This window comes from Neocloeon triangulifer, unplaced genomic scaffold (assembly GCF_031216515.1).
Source record: "Neocloeon triangulifer isolate White Clay Creek 2 clone unplaced genomic scaffold, ASM3121651v1 ptg000012l, whole genome shotgun sequence".
Classification (NCBI taxonomy): domain Eukaryota; kingdom Metazoa; phylum Arthropoda; class Insecta; order Ephemeroptera; family Baetidae; genus Neocloeon; species Neocloeon triangulifer.
This window is the reverse complement of record NW_026775554.1, coordinates 7,973,958-7,992,030: the sequence shown is the minus strand read 5'-3', so window position 1 is coordinate 7,992,030 and position 18,073 is coordinate 7,973,958. Positions and strand designations below refer to the sequence as shown.

The 18,073-nt window shown below is 35.1% G+C and overlaps 2 protein-coding genes across 6 annotated transcripts in view; one reads left to right on the top strand and one right to left on the bottom strand.

Moving 5' to 3' along the window:
- Nucleotides 1–7,128, bottom strand: part of LOC132196470 (alpha-1,6-mannosyl-glycoprotein 2-beta-N-acetylglucosaminyltransferase) — an 18,459-nt gene extending 11,331 nt beyond the window's left edge. Inside the window, exons 1-2 of one of the 3 annotated variants that reach the window (XM_059619148.1) lie at nt 6,829–7,128; nt 5,846–5,933 (exon numbers count right to left, since the gene is read on the bottom strand). The gene's annotated coding sequence lies outside the window, so the exon portion shown is untranslated. The remainder of the gene's footprint in view (nt 1–5,845; nt 5,934–6,828) is intronic. The other 2 variants (XM_059619147.1, XM_059619150.1) reach the window with 2 other exon arrangements.
- LOC132196463 (uncharacterized) lies at nt 7,107–18,073 on the top strand. Of its 3 annotated transcripts, none has more exons than XM_059619138.1 (12): nt 7,107–7,305; nt 7,437–7,476; nt 9,195–9,298; nt 9,403–9,481; nt 9,538–9,749; nt 9,833–10,011; nt 10,076–10,211; nt 10,345–10,564; nt 10,618–10,913; nt 10,971–11,203; nt 11,286–11,373; nt 11,785–18,073. In XM_059619138.1, exons 3-12 carry the CDS (start codon nt 9,247–9,249, stop codon nt 14,928–14,930), a joined length of 4,641 nt encoding a protein of 1,546 aa, XP_059475121.1. In that variant the 5' UTR covers nt 7,107–7,305; nt 7,437–7,476; nt 9,195–9,246; the 3' UTR covers nt 14,931–18,073. The 3 variants fall into 3 exon arrangements, with proteins under 3 accessions (XP_059475121.1, XP_059475119.1, XP_059475120.1); XM_059619136.1 differs by having other exon boundaries at nt 9,192–9,298; XM_059619137.1 differs by lacking the exons at nt 7,107–7,305; nt 7,437–7,476 and adding an exon at nt 8,967–9,084 and having other exon boundaries at nt 9,192–9,298.

The following is an 18,073-nucleotide window of genomic DNA, read 5'->3' as shown; positions in this document are numbered from 1 at the left end:
ACTAATTTTTCAAAAATTTGGATCAATGCAAAATCCTTAACTTCAATAGTTTCTGTTCTTTTTCCATATTTAAATTCATTTTTGAAATAGATTGAAATTCCTTTCCTTGCCCTCCCGTTGCTGTTTATTTTATTTGCCAGCAAATTTATTGATCTAAATCCTTCAATGTTAAACTCTCTTTCAGCAAATGTTTCTACAAAAAGTAATAGATCATAAGTTTTGAAAAATTCAGTTTCAGGAATTAATTTTAATTTTGACTCTAATCCTTCTATATTCCAAAGCATAAGGTTAATTTCGGTGCTCTTTACCTCGCCAGATTGAGATCTGAGCCGCCGGGAAAAACCGGTTGAATGTCCTCAGGCGTATCTTCGTCCTTATTGTTGGTGGCCTGAATAGGGGTATTGGTTGTGGGAGTTGTGGTGGTCCTCGTGGTGCGGCCGTGTGGTTTAAAGGAGAGTAGGTGAATTGTGATTGGCTGGTTGCGGAATTCATCTAGTAGAAGTTGGTGGATGAAGCTAGCGTTGATGCCGTCCAGCCCGGAGCAGATTCTTGGCAGGGAGAGTTCAGTGACCTTGTGTTCCTCTGTGTATTTGGCCAGTCCTCGTACCATATCCCGGGCACCTTGGATGTGTCCGTCCGGGTCGTGATAGAGTTTCTGATTGGATCGTGGCTTAGACACACAGAAGAGCATGAGGGAACCGTCTGGCATCTTCTCGGGTGCAATGTAGCCAGGGGCAGCATTCGGATGTCGAAGGAGCAGCTGGGCAGGGTCGAAACGCCCTACATTCTTGGTGTGGAGAGCGAGGCCGGCGCCCAGGTTGAAATCTGCACCAGTAGCTTGCCCTTTCACGCCTTTGGCTCTCAGTAGGTCACCTGTTTCCTCGAGAATAGTGCAGCGGCTCTCTGGGTGGCGCTGGAGGCCTTTGTTTCCGATTTTCTTTACTTCCATTTGATATTTCATGTATTTAGGCGTGGATTTCGGAGCCGGGTTCGACCTTTTTGAGTTTTGTTGGCGCTGTTGTTGATGGGCTCCGACATGAGTTTGGGTGTTCCTTTGGTTAGGTTTCTTTGATTGGTCATGGTGGGGCAAATTGTTGGAGCGCCGTTTTGGCGTTACGATTTTCCAGTCATTGTCTGCGTCAACGGCCGCGTGTTGCGATTTCGTAGCGCCTTTTTCATTTTGATTTTCATCTCGAGTCTGATTGGGGGTTTCAGAAGGGAGCTGCATTTGTGTGCCTGATACTCGCGCCACTGGAGTTTCAGAGCATGACCGATGGTGGTGCTGTTTCGGGGGCGTGTCACCTCCGAGAGACACGAGGGATGGGATTTCAGGTTCAGGTGGTCTTGATTTTGTTGGCAACATTGGAAAACCTTTAGATTGAAAACTTTTTTCATTTTGGGCAAAAATTTCCATTTCCATTTCAAAAACACGCTGTTTGAGGTACTCGATTTGGTAGTTGCAGTTTGCATGGAAACCGTACGGGTCCGGTTGTCTGGTAAAATGGCTATGGGAAGGCCCCTCCATGGTCCTCGGAGTTACCTGGTCCCTATAGCCCCGCATCATTGTTGAATTTGGCGTGCACCCTGAGCCGGTCCCAGGGCACGGAAACTTGTTGCTTACGTGAATTTTGAGGCCGGTGACTCTTCGTTGTGAAGTATGCCCATTAAGAAGTCACTGGGTCTGGTTTTTCCACCTAAAATCTGTCAAAAAGTGGCCCGGGCCACATACCTTGCTGTTGTTTTGGTCGGCGCTACCAACATTGCATAATAATAATATATGCAACTTCCCGCTACACACACGAGTTTTTTTTTTATTAATATAGAGGCGCTTGGCTTGGGGCAAGTTTCCACTGACTCTTTGTCTTTTTATTCTTGCAATAAACAAAAAAGGCTTACGCAAATGAGGGAGGCAAACGCGATATTGATTTTCCTCGTCGGTCTGATGCGAATGCACAGCTCGCAGGAAAGCGCAACAACCTTTCGCAAGCGACGTGAATGTTTATTAAATTTAAAGGCTGCTCGTTCGTATATAACGCGCATTCGCTTCTGCTCCTTTGTCTTGGATGCCAAGTGTACAAGGAAAAACTAACTTATTTTTCCTGATCAACAAGAAAGGTAACAAGAAAATAATTATATTCTTTTCTATTATTTGTTATTATATGAGAGGAGCTTTAACAAAGTTTGAATTTTTTTCACAAATAAAGATTACACTAAAATGGAGAAAAAAATAGTTTTCTCAATGGAAAATGATATTATCTTTAATAATATAAGAAACCACCTATTTCCAGCCACAAGCAAGAAAAATTTCACCATTTCAGCCAAAATCTAAAAGCTTTATTTTCCTTTAAAAAATAATAATACTTTTGGAATGCTTGAAATTGATAATTTTCTTCCTCTGCTCCAACTGCTTCCTGTTGATTAAAATGAGGTCAAAAAATTATTGTATTTTCCTTGTTTGTAACTGGCAGTCAACAAAACGGTTGGTTTAAAAAAAAAAAATGTATTATAAAACAAAGAAAAATCAGCCAGAATTTCAATTCTTGAATGGGTTTCCTCCAGAATAGCAAACAAAAATAAAGCTACATGAAAAATTAAAACCTTGTTGCAAAGACAAAATTAAAAAAAAAATCCTAATTAGAACATGACAATAAAATTTTGTTGTGACCCACAACGCTTTTTGACGTGCAACTTTTATTAAATATTTTCTTCAATTTCAATGAATTTGATTAAAAAATTTAGAGGATTGAATAAAGTTATTAAGTTATTACTATTATTTAAAAGTCAGCATATAGCAGGCTATGCTGTCTCTCTATTTCAGGCTTATATCTCTGACGGAAAGCAAGCACGAAAAAATGGCTTTTGCAGAGCAGGATGGGGTGTAAAACGACTCGCAGCCACTTTGGCGTTAAAGAGGGAGGAAAAGCAGAGGGAACCTTCAAAGACGAGTTGCATTATGAAAGGCAGTTTTTGGGCCGCTTTCAATTTCCCTTTTGCGTCGGTGAGCAAAGAAAGAAAGAAAACCACGTGTGTTTTATTTTATTCAGAATTTCATCCGCCGCTCGCTGCGAATGTCTTTCATATAATATTCACGTGGCGTGCCCTTTGCATTTATCCAAAGGTCGTTTGATCTCGGCGCTGAATGGAAATTGAGCGCCAAAGGGATTTTCCTCCGAGTCAGCGCTTTGCCTCTGCTGATGCATACAAGGAGTGAAGAAAAAATTAGAGGGGTTGCTTGATTGGCATGTCCATTATATGCACGAGGCAATTAGCCAGCCGTGCACCACCCGCCAATTATTATATTTTTATTCTGCAACGGACACGAACGTCGCTTTTTATTGGTCTCTTCTTATTTTCGGCGCATGTATAAAAAAACAGGGACCTTTTGGCACCAGTCGCCGCAACGTTGGCGTGCACGCTAATTAAGCTCATTTTTGTTAAACAGGGCTGATCGATGGCCTCTTGAAACCGGTCCAAAATAAATCGACACGTGCTTGATCGCAGCAGGCCATTGTGTAGAATTTGTCAATCAATATAGGAACGTCAGTGGTTTGGAAAATTTATTTTGTGCATGAGTGCAAGTTTGACTAGAAATATTTTATATTCACACGTTTGCTATAGTTTCTTTAGAGTTCAAAGGAATAATTTTTAAAAATTGATGATCATTTGTTTAAAAATATAACTTTTAGATATAGATAATTTTTTAATGAAGCAAAATGTGCTTTGTTCTCAATGAAGAATTTTTTTAACTAAGCTTGGTATCTAAACAGAATATTCCATATGGACAAGAATATCTTTAGGACATTGGAATCTAATGAAGATAAATCATATAAGAAAAAATATAAATTTCAATGTTTTTAAGGAAGAAAATATTCAAAATATTGTAATATGACCCTGAGAAATCGATTTGACACCAAAAAGCTCTCACGTCACTGCTTATTGTCAGTACTAAAATGTACACAAAGGAAACTAATTCAGTGACTATTGATGTTCTTGATTAATTCCTTGTAATTTCTAGTGGCAAAATATAATTCTAATGACAAATTATTAGTTAATTCGTACAAAAAAAGTATAAAATTTTTCCTAGCCCTATGCTCTATACAATCGATATTCAAGAAGTGTGCTAACATTTGGTTTTTAGGACTGTTTAGCTAACAAAGCACGTTTAAAAAACAAAAAGTACATCACACCGCATAAACTTTAAACCCGACTTTAAGCCAAAAGATCAAACCAGCGATAAAGTGGGAAAATGTTTATTCCCATGATATATTCTTGTCCAAGAGTTTACTAAAAAAAATGGGTTCTAAGGAAACCTCCAACTGTCCGATTTTTGCGCATTCTGTTTTATCAAAGGGAAGCTGAAAGGGAGATGGACTCTCATGTTTTCGCAAAATCACGCAGTAAAGAGCTCTTTTTATTTACAAAATGTACGGCTTCGGGTGCGCAACTCAAAGTTTATGGCTGCAAACAGGACATGAATTGGTGCAGAAAGAGCGTAAAGAATAATAAATATTGATCCAAGGCTTGAATAAAAACGAACTCAACAAGCCGACGGAGAAAGAAAGTGAAGCCTAAGTATGCTAAAAGTAAGTTCACATGTTTGTAAAATAAAAAACGCGTGCGTAAAATAAATGCGTGGAAACATATAGCACTGTCGGTGCTTGTATAGTTCTTTCTTTTAAAAGTACATAGTGAGCTGTCTTGCACAACGCAAATAGGCTGTTCCTCGACGTTTTTATCGCTCTTTCGCTAAAAAGTTAAAAACTTCAGAAATTTGGAATTATGTATAACTGAATGAGTAACTGATGACCATACCTCTCATCAAACATCAGTAGAAACTAACTGTTTCAAAGGTTTTTTTTAGAGAGCATACACACAATTTAGTAAATTATTTACTGATGAATTTACTGATGATATATTGGCAAACTTAAAACTTTTAAATAAGTGATTCAAAGCTTCCAATTAAAAAATATAATTTATATAGAGTATTTCATGACACGTGCATTAAAAATGTAAGAACATTGTTGTTAAAATTTGTATTCTCCTATAAATTCCTAGGTAAACAGTCCTCTCAGTAGGACGAAAACCTTAAAATTTATTATTCACATTAAAATTTGCGAGTCAAACATAAAAAAGAAGATGAAATTTAAAAAGTATCAACATCTATTCAATTCAGATGATCAAAATAAAAAAAAAAACTATTAAGTATTTTTTTCAGCTTGCTTTACAGTTTGCAAAAAATTTTAAATTATATTTTTGAGATAGAAAGAAGTAAAAAACGAAACAAGAAAAACGTAATTGTTCTAGTAAAATTTTACGAAATCTTCTTGTTAATCTATTGTCACGTTTTTTTAATTTTAAATAATAAGTAGAAGTACAAAATTCTTGAACCGTCTGTAGTGTAATATTTTCATTTGGAAAACCAAAGGAAAGAGGTCTGTAGAAACAGCCTTTTCCTTCTTCTTTAACCACAAAAATAATCATGTTCATAGAAAAGTCAGACCGTCTTAATTAAATCAGAATCGAGAATTTATAAGCAGATGTGATAAGATTGGTCTGCACAGAACTTTTAGCTCTTTATGAAAATTAAAACGCCATTTAAATCACGAGTTTTTAACATCGAAAACGAGTTTCATTCAAGGTTATATTGTGTGAGAAGCTTGAGAGAGATCAAGCTATGTTGAATTTTCTCGGGTAATAAGAAGTGCCGCGGCAGCAATTTGCCGGAGCACAAAAGCTTGTCTTGATGCAGAACCCCCGAGGGCGCGAGGAAAGTGTCTGTTCTCAATCACAGACTGATTTTTAATCGCATTGTCAGTGCATGCATAGAGCACGTGGATATACTCACTCATTTCTGGCAGCTCTGACTTGACCTCAAATTTTGGCAGACGAGCCGCCGCGACTGCAATCCGCAGGGACCTCATCGCTGCTGTCACCTTAAAACACAGCATTCACATTGGAATTTTAAATTGATCTGAATTTTAAATCAGAGATGATATTTGACCTTGGTAAAAACTAATACTCACTGAATGCTACTATTTTTAAATCCATTATTTTATTTCAAATCTTTTTTTACGACTTTTATTATTATTAATTGTACTTTCTTACCCTCACAAAATCATACATCATGATGTTGTGTTATTTTTATTTTTCAATTAGAAATTTGGCAAACAAGGTCAAGATCGTCTTCGAAGTTAATCTAGATCCGATTGACTAAATTGACTACTTTTATGGACGATGGGCGCATTAGAAAGTGGTTCTCATTCGGAAGGAAGAAAGTTGCGGTAGGACCTAATGAGCACTTTTTATGAACGGCGGGGCTGCCTTTTAGGTTGGCTTTAGTAAGACAAATTTGGCACATCGCAGATAAAAAAGAAGTGAACTAGAAACTGTTTTAACCTATTTTAAACACCCCCTTTTGCTTGAAGATTATTTAAATTAGATCATTTTCCTTTTATAATAAACCATCTAAATAACATAAACATTTTAAAACAAAAAAAATAGTTTTTTGCACAATGTATCAAAATTTTTCATCTCTGTTGTGTTATGACAAATTTGACTCAAAAGACCAGGAATCATCCCTTAAAAAGGGGGCGTTTCCTTTCAGCACAAAAGGGTTGTTTTCGTAGGATTAAATAAAAGAACAGCTTTCGGTTGTAAATTTTTTGATATCGCAAAAAAATAAAAACCAAAAGCACGAATACGATAATTTGCATTATATCGTACGTCACTTTTCTCAGTGAGACAAAAACCGCAAGGGTGAGTGAAGAATTTGCGAGATCAATTTTCATCCCCTCAAGGAAAGTGGCGACTTGAAGTCAAAACACACACATTTTCACTCACCATCGGCAAATTGGGCGGCTCAAAATCAGCGAGCTTGCGGATCCGACATCGCCTCAGCCGAGACGCGAGTTTCTTCCTCGGCCCAAGTCAGCTTCTGCCTCGGCACGGGTGAAATTAAATCTGAAGAAATTTCCCTTCGCGCATATTTACTCCTGAGCGAACTTTTGCAAGTCGTCGTTCCGCCACCAGATGCCTGCACCAGCCTGACCTGCCCGCGCAATTCTAGCGAATGGCACCCCATCTGTGCTTCGCATCTCACAGAAGCGGGCCGGCGCCTGCACTGCCAGCTTGGTGAGGCCACTGAGGTCCCAAGGATCTTTCATTTTAAAAGATCCTTGCTAGAGTATTTTATAACTCGTGGCTTGGCCTGGTCACTCCTGAAAAGTAGAAGTAGGACCATATTCAGCTTGATTCAGCTAGCTGACGATTTTTCATTGGCTTATTTCCTATTTGGCTAGAACTATGGTAATATCTGAAAATTATAATACTCAACATTTAAATTAAAAAAAAGCTTAGTCTGCTGTGAATGAACGCGCAAATTGCATGAGTAATGTGGATTAATGCTTGTGAAAATATAAAAACTTAATTTTTTTCAGCTATAAAGAGGCTTGCTTGTGCCATCGCCATCTGATCAGGGTATGTTATTACTATTTTTTGCTGTTTATTGTTATATTATTTTATTAACAAAGAAAGTGTGCTTTTATTATCTATGGTAGCATACAGTAACGGGGAAAAACTTCTGAAGTCTCTCTGTGCAGTTTTTTGGTACAGTTTGCCAAAATTTTATTATTCAACCGTAAATTTTTAACAGCAGAATTTTCTTTGCCTTTTGTTTGAAAAATATTGTACAATACACTCGATATCCATGAACTATTTACCCACTGAGTAAATTTTTTTTCATTTCAGTGTTCCCATGATTTCCAAGTCCATGATTTTTTAAATGAAACATATTTCTGACGCGCTGTTTCTCGAACGCGCACAATAAGTGTCTTTTTTTTACAAAAATTGGATACATCCTACTTGGATTTCTATGTGCACACTTCTCAGATATATTCCTGACCTCCTGCAAGATTGACAAAAGTAGAAATTAAAATTGAATATCCCATGAAAAAATTAAACCTTCCCTCTAGCACCAATGATTTCAGCCGTATTTAAAAGAAATTCATTTTCTGCGTGGCTTTGTTGAGAAAATTGCTAAAGCCACCAAGAGAATTATAATAGAATGTTTGACCGTCTCAAGGTCAATCGCTTAAGAAACACGTTCGCTGAAGACTTTTATATGTACATTCACTTGACGAGAACAAACAGGTTTTTAGTTTTGGCATCTTCTATCTTTTATCATTGAGAGAGGTATTATGACAATAAACCAAAAAATTAAGGAAATTGACCAAAAATTAGTAAAACAAAAATAAAATGCAATAGCATCTGATGCTATAAATGTATATATATATTTTAAGGTTTTGCACATATTGGGGGAGATTCAATAGACACCTTAGCTCTCCCAGGATAAAAGATATCCTACGATGAATCCAAAGGGATAAAATTTAAACCACTTAACCGGGTTAAATATTTTTTCATCCCGCCTTCAATTTTTTGTCCCCAAATCTTTGGGGATAACTTTTCTTAGCCCCCTCAACGGGACAAACATTTGACCAGCGCTAAAATCAAATCAGCTTGGTTTTTAAATGATCGTCAACATGCTCGCGAACTTTTTAATTTTTGGACAATTGCAACGAACAAAAAACTTTTTCAAATCTGAATTTTGTGATGATCATGGAGATGAGGGCAAAAATGAAATCTTAAGATAACAAAAAAATCTGTATCCAACCAATTGCTTATTTATTTTGCTCCGAAACATTTAAAGATGTCTTCATCAAAGCGAAAATAGACACGCAGCACGCACCAAGCTCGCACGCAGCTTTTGGGGACAAAAAATTGAAAGCGGGATAATAAATATTTAACCTGGGACAGATGTTTAAGTTTTATCCCTTTGGATTTATCCCGGGAGAGCTAAGTCTATTGAATCTCCCCCAATATTTTTATGCGTTAGGTGAAATTAAATAAAAAAGAGAAATCGCTAATAATCAGTTTCAATATGTTTACCACAATAATTAAAACTTTTATATGGTAAGCGGTAAGCGTCGCAGCTAAAGATTGAAGTTACTAATTGCAGCAAAAAAGAAAATAAACGCGGATATGTGTTAATTGTAAATTTGGACAGAGGAGTTTTGCATTAAATTAATTGTAAGTTGACTGTTTCAGAATTTCAGCAACATAAAAAATTACTAAAACTACATATGCATGAACACTTAAATGAAAATAATAAATTTTATTCTATCCTTTTTTTACAGAAGGCCCTTCCTACTAATTCAATATTGGTCAATTTGATAACACGACTGTAATGCAATGGAGGAAAATAATTTGAAACCCATCTTGCAACCACCTGATAATAAGCAAGGTTTGTGGATTCAAGGTTTACTCGTTCATTGATTTTGAATTTTAATATTTCTCATTTCACTTGTTTTATTAAAAAAATATTTATTTGAATTAAATTCACATTAGTGACCTCCGAGCTTTCAAACTTCAGGAAAGCTAATCTGGGCTTCTTTGAGGCAGAGGGCCTGAAGAAAAATGCAGACAAGTATTAATTTTTATTCATTCATTAAATCGGGCAACTGATCCTTATTTGTTTTCAAGCGTATTCGTGCTTGTTGTACATTATCCTTTTGAGGCAGGAAATGATGTGTATCCACAACGTTTAGGCGATGATAAAGACGTAGAAAATCTAAGAAAAACATTTCAAGCAAAAAGGAAGTGTGAATTTTACCAGCTTCAGTCACCTAGAAAGGATTTCTTGCTGGAAATGCTGAAAAGTGAAGATGAAATCAAGAGATGTTTTAAATCAGAAGGTATTATAAAAGGGAATAAAAAAATAATTAGAAATTTTATTTAAGTTGGTAATTAATTACTCTGCTTTTTAAATGATCAACAGATATGGAGCCATCAGTTTTCTTCCTATACATATTATCTCATGGTTTCAAGGGCGGTGTTATTTTTACCGACACTCTTCTTCAGAATGAACCAGTAACTTATGAAAATTTCACTACAAATGAGGTCTTTGAATCTGTGGTGAATACATTTCCAAATTGCCTGAAGTTCTTAATTCTGGGGGTAGGTTTTTTTTATCAAAATTGTAATGAATCATAATTAATATGAGCTCTTGCGTTCTTTTTAGCCTTGCCGAGGGCAGTTGCGTGATAGCGTACATGGAAATGTGGATGATGCACAGTTAGTGTACAATCAAGATAGCTGCAAAATTACATACGAGCCAAACATACGTAACTTAGTCATCCTGTATGCAACAGTTGAAAGTATGCATCATCTTATATTCACTAATATTAATATAATTTTATTATTATGCACGATCTTATTTATATGAGAACATAATCTTAATTTGTAATAATTCTCATTATGCATTATTTGTATTTTTGTTTCCATATCAAGCCACGACAGCTAGAAGAGATGATCTCACTGGTACTTGGATTGTGAGATATTTTTGCGAAGAGCTGAATCAAATGAAGGAATCTAAAAGTGTTTTACACTTTCTGACGTCTGTTCAACATAGAATTCATGAAAGGTCTACGACATTTAGCAACGACGGTCAAACACCAGAATTAAAAGTTTTCCCAGCGGACACAAGTTTTGCTTTTGCTCCTCTTGACATGTATAAGCGCATGTATTGTGTTCTTAAATATATATTCATTTAATTGCTCAAAGGTCTGATATTGAGAATGAAGAAAATTTAAGTGAGGGAAAAGATGCTGTAGGCCATCTACCATCTGAAGAAGAAATTTTATACTTGTTGAAGAAGGATAAAAACATTGACTTCAGTTGGAGGAATCCCATGTCTGAAGCCATTATCAGAAGGAGACGTGCCATTATTTTTTATCAAGGCAATGCAGAAATGGATGAAATAGAGAATCTTGATTTAGCAATAACAAGAAATCTGGGGTTTGAAACAATCCGAGTGAAAATAAGCACGGATTCGCTCTCGCATTATTTTAAACAATCTGGTAAATATTAAAAATTTCAACTTTATCTAACTTATTATGATATGATCTATATTTTAGAAGAAGATTTGTGGCATAAATACGGCTGTTTTATGGCTTTTATTTTTGCTGAAATTAGTGATCAGGATGATGGAAAAATCTGTATAAAGGTGAATGGCGCGATCCAAAAGCCAGCTGGAGAAATAATTCATGGTCTATTAGGGCCTAACAACAAGGATTGGATTGGGAAACCAAAGCTATTTTTCTTCATAGATACAGAAAATACTGATCACGACAGCGTCAGCATTGGAAAAGTATAATCTACGTATATAGATTTATCATTAAATTATATTTCAGTAAATTGAATTCTTAACAACTCTTAAAATTATTTTCTAGGCAAGTCCATTGACCGAATTGACAAATCTTGCAAAAATAAGGGCCACTAATCACAGTTCCTGGCTTGCATTTATACTTAGAAAAAAAGGTATGCCATTCACAAAAAATTTAATTTTATGATCAAATTAGGATTACATTATTATATTTTAAAAATAGCACCATGGTCCTATAGGACATAAATATAAAAAAAAAAATATGTATAAGTATAAAAAATGAGACCGGCCTCATTGAAAAACTATTAAATTAAAAAGCAACTGACCCTTTAAAGGTGACGGACATGCTGTCTGCCGCTATTGCGTTAAACACAGAGATTCTCCTGCGCAGCAATTAAAATTTCTGTAATTTAAAAATTCCAAAATTTTGGTTTAATTATTATAATTCCTCCCCTTAATATTTTACATCATAGAAAATTCATAACGATATAATATAATATTCAACATTAATGAATTGCTGATTGCAAAATTCATTTATATGTATAATATTTAAACCTTTATTGCAGATGATAATGTGCGTCGAGAATTATTCAAAATCTTCGCATGCTCAAAGCTGAGAAATGACGAAAGCTTGCAAGAACTACTGGGCAAGTTTTTTTGCTCTGTGAACTTGCGCAGAAATGAAAATCAGCAAGAAACTATAGGCGCAATACTTGTGTCGACGTTGCCACACTTGCTGAAATTCCCTGATTTGGAGAGAAATTTCGTCAAACCCCACTTCACTGGAAAATTTGGCTCCGTCAACATAGACACAATAGATTATCATGAACTTCTTGTTCGTGCAACATTGATGAATACATATAACTTGTGGCTTTTATCCTCGTTACCTGGGTCAGGAAAGTCGACAGTGATGCGTGAGATAGCATACGAATTGCAAAGTAGATTTATTGGTGTAATGAATGTGTTTTTCGTTGCTCTTATAGACATATACAAGTTTGTCTCATCCAAAAAGAAATGTCCGTCCATTTCTGCTGTTTTAGCCCACGCGACCGGAAATCACGAGGTTGACATTATAAATATGATTTTCAAGAGAAAGCTGATAGTGTTTTTTGATGGATTTGATGAAATGTGCCCAAAGCAACGTAAGAAAATGTTAGAGATATTTGTAAAAGCTGTAAACAAAGAAGTACCTATGTGGATATCAACGCGGCCTCATGAAGAATCTGAAATCCGTCGCAAGTTTCTAGGAAAAAGTGTAAAAACTTATGTAAATGTAAAAGTGATTCAAATATTGCCGTTGGACAAATTTAAACAAATTGAAATGATGAGAAAAATTTCAAATAGAGACGAAAAAGATTCTTTGCAACAGATAGAGGTTTTCGAAAAAGCAGGGCACAGTGATATTTTAGGTAACCCTCTTCACCTGAAATTGATTGCTGAAATATTAGATTCTTCAAATCTTCAAAACGGGTTGAATTTGTTCGAAATATACCAGACAATAATTTACACGAAAGTTCGCGAAGTGATGAAAAAAACTCACAAAGAAGATGAAGCCCATTTTGATGAAAATGTTAATGAACATGTCGACGAACTGAAAGATTTAGCGGACAAATACTTAAAAAAAACTGTTTTAGTGGATGCAAATTACGAGAACTTCAAAAATACTTTTACTGGTATTGTTACATTTAGAGGCGGACAATTCCGTTTTGTTCACCAAACGTTTGCTGAATTTCTCGCAGCGAAAAGTTACATCGATTGTTGGGAAAATGAAAATTTGGTGTCCTTTGATGACATTTTTTGTGATGGTTACAGACAGGTTAGAATGTTCATAAATATGTATTTTGCCTCAGAATCTGGTGAAAATTTGCTCCCGACGTTTTCCAAATTATTAAGCAGAAGCAGATCAATTTATATTGCTCTAAATATAATAATTGTAGAAAATCTCTTTGCAATTTTTAGTTTAGTTAAAAATCAAATTAAATTTGATAAAAAGTTCAAGAATGTAAAAGGCAAAATGTATTTTCGTTGTAGCGATGAATTGTTTGAAAAAGCATTGAATGGGAAAGAAATTTTGATGCAGCTATTTGAAATTGGCGCTTTAAAAAAGCTAAAAGATTGCGAGATAGCAGTCAAAATATTTACCTCGAAGCTGAAGGAAAAGAATGTAGAATTTTTAAGAAAAATGACTCAATGGAGTGAAGACTCAGATATGAACTTACTTCAACATGTAGTTCGATCATGCCAATTAAGAGAGCTTATCAAGAACGTTGCTGTAACCTCTGCTTTCGAGAATCACCATGCTATGCTATCGTTTATACTAGACATGGCTCTGCTCGATGATAATGTAGCTAAAAGTGAAGCTCTAGAGGTAGCCATAAAAAATAACAGTGCCACGTGTGCAGAATATCTGATACGTTTTGGTGCCTGCATAGAGACTCATCATCTAACAAACATTCCACCTTTAAACTTGGACACTGTTGAAGCTCTTTGGCCTGCCACGATAAATAATAGCATCACCAAAGAAATGCAGAAGCTGATTTTTGAAGTGGCTCTTGAAGACGGAAATATAGATGTTCTTAAGTTTTTAGTTGGTCGAAATCAAAACCTTCTGCATCAAACACGTGAATCTGGGAAGAACGATTTGCATTTTGTCGCAGGTTCCAAGTCTAATGCATCAAATCTAGCAGCAGTTTGTCGATGGCTGATAGAAGAAGTTGGCATCAACGCTGATAGCATAGATTTTGAGGGTCGTAATGCTTTGCACTATGCTGCAGAAGCAGGAAATCTTCCAGTGATTAAAACCGTTTTAGAAATCGCTCCCGAGCTCCTACATTCAGTTACTTTCAATAGTGAGAATGCCTTGCACTTCATATCTGCGAAGCCATGCCCTCTGAGCTACATTGAAGACGAGAGTGTTAAAATTGCTACATTCCTGCACGACAGGGATGCATCCCTCATAAGGCAAGTAGCATTGACAAACGAAACGGCTCTTCACATGGCAGCAAATGCAGCAAATGTAAAAATGTGTAAATGGTTGGTGCGGAACAGAGTGGATTTATTAGCCGAGAATGATAATGGGTGGAATGCTTTTCACTGCTTGATGACACGATCTTCTGATGCAGCAGTTCAAATAGCAGATTTCTTGCTTCGAAAAGAGCCTAGTTTTCTTCAAGTGATGACGAGAGATGGGAGAACAGTCCTCCACCTTGCTGTCGGAGAAGCACATTATGAAATGTGCCGATTATTGCTTACATTTGAAGAACTACAAGTTGACGCCAGAGACAATAACGGCTGGAACGCTCTGCATTACGCTGCTGCGATGAGCAATGCTAAAATAGCGGATTTGTTGCATAAAAAGAATTCAGGACTCTTGGACCAAAAAACCAATAGGGATGAAACTGTGTTGCATATTGCAACCAAATACAAAAATAAAGAAGTCTTCCATTGGCTTGTTAATGATCAACAAGTGGACACTTTAGTGCAAGATGTCGATGGAAAAATTGCTGCAGATTATTATGAAACTAACGAATCAAACTCTTATAGTTTTGATTCGGATATTGATATGGACGATGATGATGATGATTTCGGACTTGGTTTCAGGTGGAGAACATACGAAGAGGATTCTTCGAGTTACATTACTCTTTCAACAAATCGTGAAAATTCTTGCATATTTTCAGTCTTTCAGAGTTGTTTCAGCGTTTGCCGAAAATGATGTGTATTTTTAATGAGAATAGTGAAAAAGTGCGAAAAATTTTACGCCTATGCTCCAATAAAGTCGAGTGTGTTTAAAATTACCTTTCTTTTATTTGCTGCGCGTTGAAATAAAATTTTAACCCATTTTATTTTTCAATTTGCAGTTCACTTGGCCACTGCAGAGCTCAGATTTACAAAGTCCTCACAAACGAGGATTATTCGAAAATTCCAGCCGGTAAATTAATAATAACTCGGCAAAAAAATGCGACCTTTTATTTTTATTTTATTATTTGTTTTTCTCCGATTCCTCTTTGAGGATGTTTTTTGTTTTGTCATTTAAAATTTATTAAGATTTTTTAATGTAGTTCCTCAATTTAATTTTAGAAATATTTATATTGAACCGGTTTGTTCTTATTTTTAGAGCAAATCAATAAAATATTTACGGTAATAAGAAGAAGGTGTAAAAATTTACATTTTCCAGACAAAAAATTTCAGCGCCGTTTTTGCCATTGGCTACACTTTCCTATGAAAGCTAGGTTTTTGTTTCTTTTAAGGATCTTTTTGTTTCTACAAACATCACCCTAAAAATCGATGAAGTATTTCTTTTATAGCAAACCCATTTATATATCTGGTGTCCACGCGAAATTATTATATATTTTCCTACAATTGATCGGCATGAGGTTTCTGCGTATCAATAATTTTAAATTTGAGATTACTACAAATTAAAAATCTGATATTTGAAAAGTATAGTATACGCAAACGTTGCAAGCGATGAATGAAGCACTCAGGTCGTTTCTTCAGAATGCCAAAAACGTGTGGATTTTTTGCAATTTGCTGTTACCCTAGCATGTATTTTCAGCATTGTACAAATTTTTTTTCGGACTCCTGTATTTTTGGCATTTTTTTTTTGTATGTTTGTACTTTTGTATGACGATGATTCCGCTTTTTTTGTACAGCGTACTTTTTTACGTTGTAAGTACCATGAATGGAGAATAAATAAATAAATAAATGAAAATCTATGGAGGTAAAAATATAAAAATACAATTGCTCGGAGATATCTAACACGTGGGAGCGCCAGCCAAGCGAATTTTGATAACTTATAAAGGATTTTTTTCTTTGTTTCCATCAAAGGTTTGATTACTTCATGAAAAATTATTGTTTTTGAGGAAGCTCCAAAGAAGTCAAAATATTGACCCAAACAAAATTTTTAAATCCCTCCGTAGACACTAAAAGTGAGTATTGAAAAATTTTCTTGCTATATTATGTCTGAAAATGCTGAGATCTAACATCTAACCCTCCAGAAATTTTCTTAAGTTGTTGTGCAATCAGTCCAACCCAGCTTCTAGATTTTTTTTAAATATTTCTCGCAAATTTTTCATTTTGCGTAAAATGATATCGTCAACTTGAGTAAAAATGGCCCCCAAGTTAAACAAATTTAGACTATTCTTTGTGTTAATTAACATTTTTTTGATACTCAAGATAAAATCAACAATCCAATGGCAAACACCCAAACTTCCTTTTATTATATTATAACTCAATATTCGATAGTGTCAAGTGATCGCCTCACATAAAAAAGAAAGAGGCGCGTCTCCACTTTTTTTACATGATTTCCAAAGAAATGGAAAGAGCACACAAGTGCACTCTTTTTCCACGTTCTTTTAAGAAAAAGCTCGCTTTAGCCATGTCAAAAAATGACGCTTGAGCTCTGCTCGAGAGCGATCCTCAACCTTGAATATGTGCTAAAGTTTAATGAAAAAATATAAAAAGCGGACGATCGATTATCATCTACATTTTAAATATCCAGAAGAAACTGTGACATCTATGATATCCAAATTTTACTATGAAATCTGATAATATTCAAGCAGATAAAAAAAATTTATAATTTGTATGTACACTACAACATTTTTGAACATTATGTACACATAACTGCGATATGCACATATAATTGAATTTAGGCAACCGAAAATATCTGACACTCTAGGCTAAGAAAAACAAAAAACTCACCAATTTACTTTACAAAAACCACACGCCTTAAAATTGATTAAGAAAATTAGTGGATCGTTTGAAGGGCAATTAGACAATTTTTGCATGATTTAATCTGGTTCAAAGTCAAAAAGCCGAAACTGGTGTGAGGCATAATGAGGCATGAACTATTTATGTTGTGGTTTTTATAAGCCAATGTGAAATCAGAGTACGATCCAATATTAAAATTTTGGTGGAAAGCATATACGTAACATATGCAAAAAGCTTTATCAATAAAATTAAAATATAGATAATGATCCTAATTATTTACGTAATATGTTTCTTATAAAATATTTAAAAGTGCTGGGACCGTTCATGAATGATTGACCGCGAATTGGCCTAAATTTTTGGTTCACAATGCCATTCTGTAATCAAAGTATGTTGTTCGGGTTGATAAGAGGGTCCTCTGACTAAAATTTGAAATCAAAATTTTGAATACTTTTTTTTGGAATTCGGGTTTTTTGAAAAAGTCAAAATTGCAAATATCTTTGCTTCTAGTGGGAATTTTGATCTGCTCTCTTCTCTTTCTAGCGTAACTTTTTATTCTGAACAACTTTTTTGTTGACCATTTTTGTGTAGGTCAAAGGTCAAGGTCACTAAAATTTAAATTTAATTTTTAAGTCGATTTTTCTCAAAAAAGTGTATTTTTGATATTTTTTGTGTAAATGCAAAAAATGTAGCTCATGAAATTCTGCTTCTGGTGGGTGATTTTCAGAATGGCATTATTTTTAGTTTTTCTGCAATTCTTGTCCGAAGATCGAAAAACGCGTTTTTTTCGATACTCGGCATTGGCGAACTTTGGTATTTTAGCGATATTAAGAAATATTTCTGACAATTTATGGTCTATGAGGTTTCTCCTAGTATTTTATTCACAGATTTTGAAAATATTCCCAAATATACCAAAGTTTGCCAATGCCAAGTATCGAAAAAAACGCGTTTTTAGATCTTCGGACAAGAATTGCAGGAAAACTAAAAACAATGCCGTTCTGAAAATCACCCACCAGAAGCAGAATTTCATGAGCTACATTTTTTGCTTTTACTCAAAAAATATCAAAAATATACTTTTTTTGAGAAAAATCGACTTAAAAATTAAATTTAAATTTTAGTGACCTTGACCTTTGACCTACACAAAAATGGTCA

Bases quoted from the DNA above. Each gene is read 5' to 3' on its own strand.
- LOC132196463 (XM_059619138.1), top strand. From the start codon at position 9,247: ATGGAGGAAAATAATTTGAAACCCATCTTGCAACCACCTGATAATAAG. The intron at 9,299-9,402 runs GTTTGTGGATTC...AATTCACATTAG, and splicing joins ACCACCTGATAATAAGCAAG to TGACCTCCGAGCTTTCAAAC. The intron at 11,204-11,285 runs GTATAATCTACG...ATTATTTTCTAG, and splicing joins ACAGCGTCAGCATTGGAAAA to GCAAGTCCATTGACCGAATT.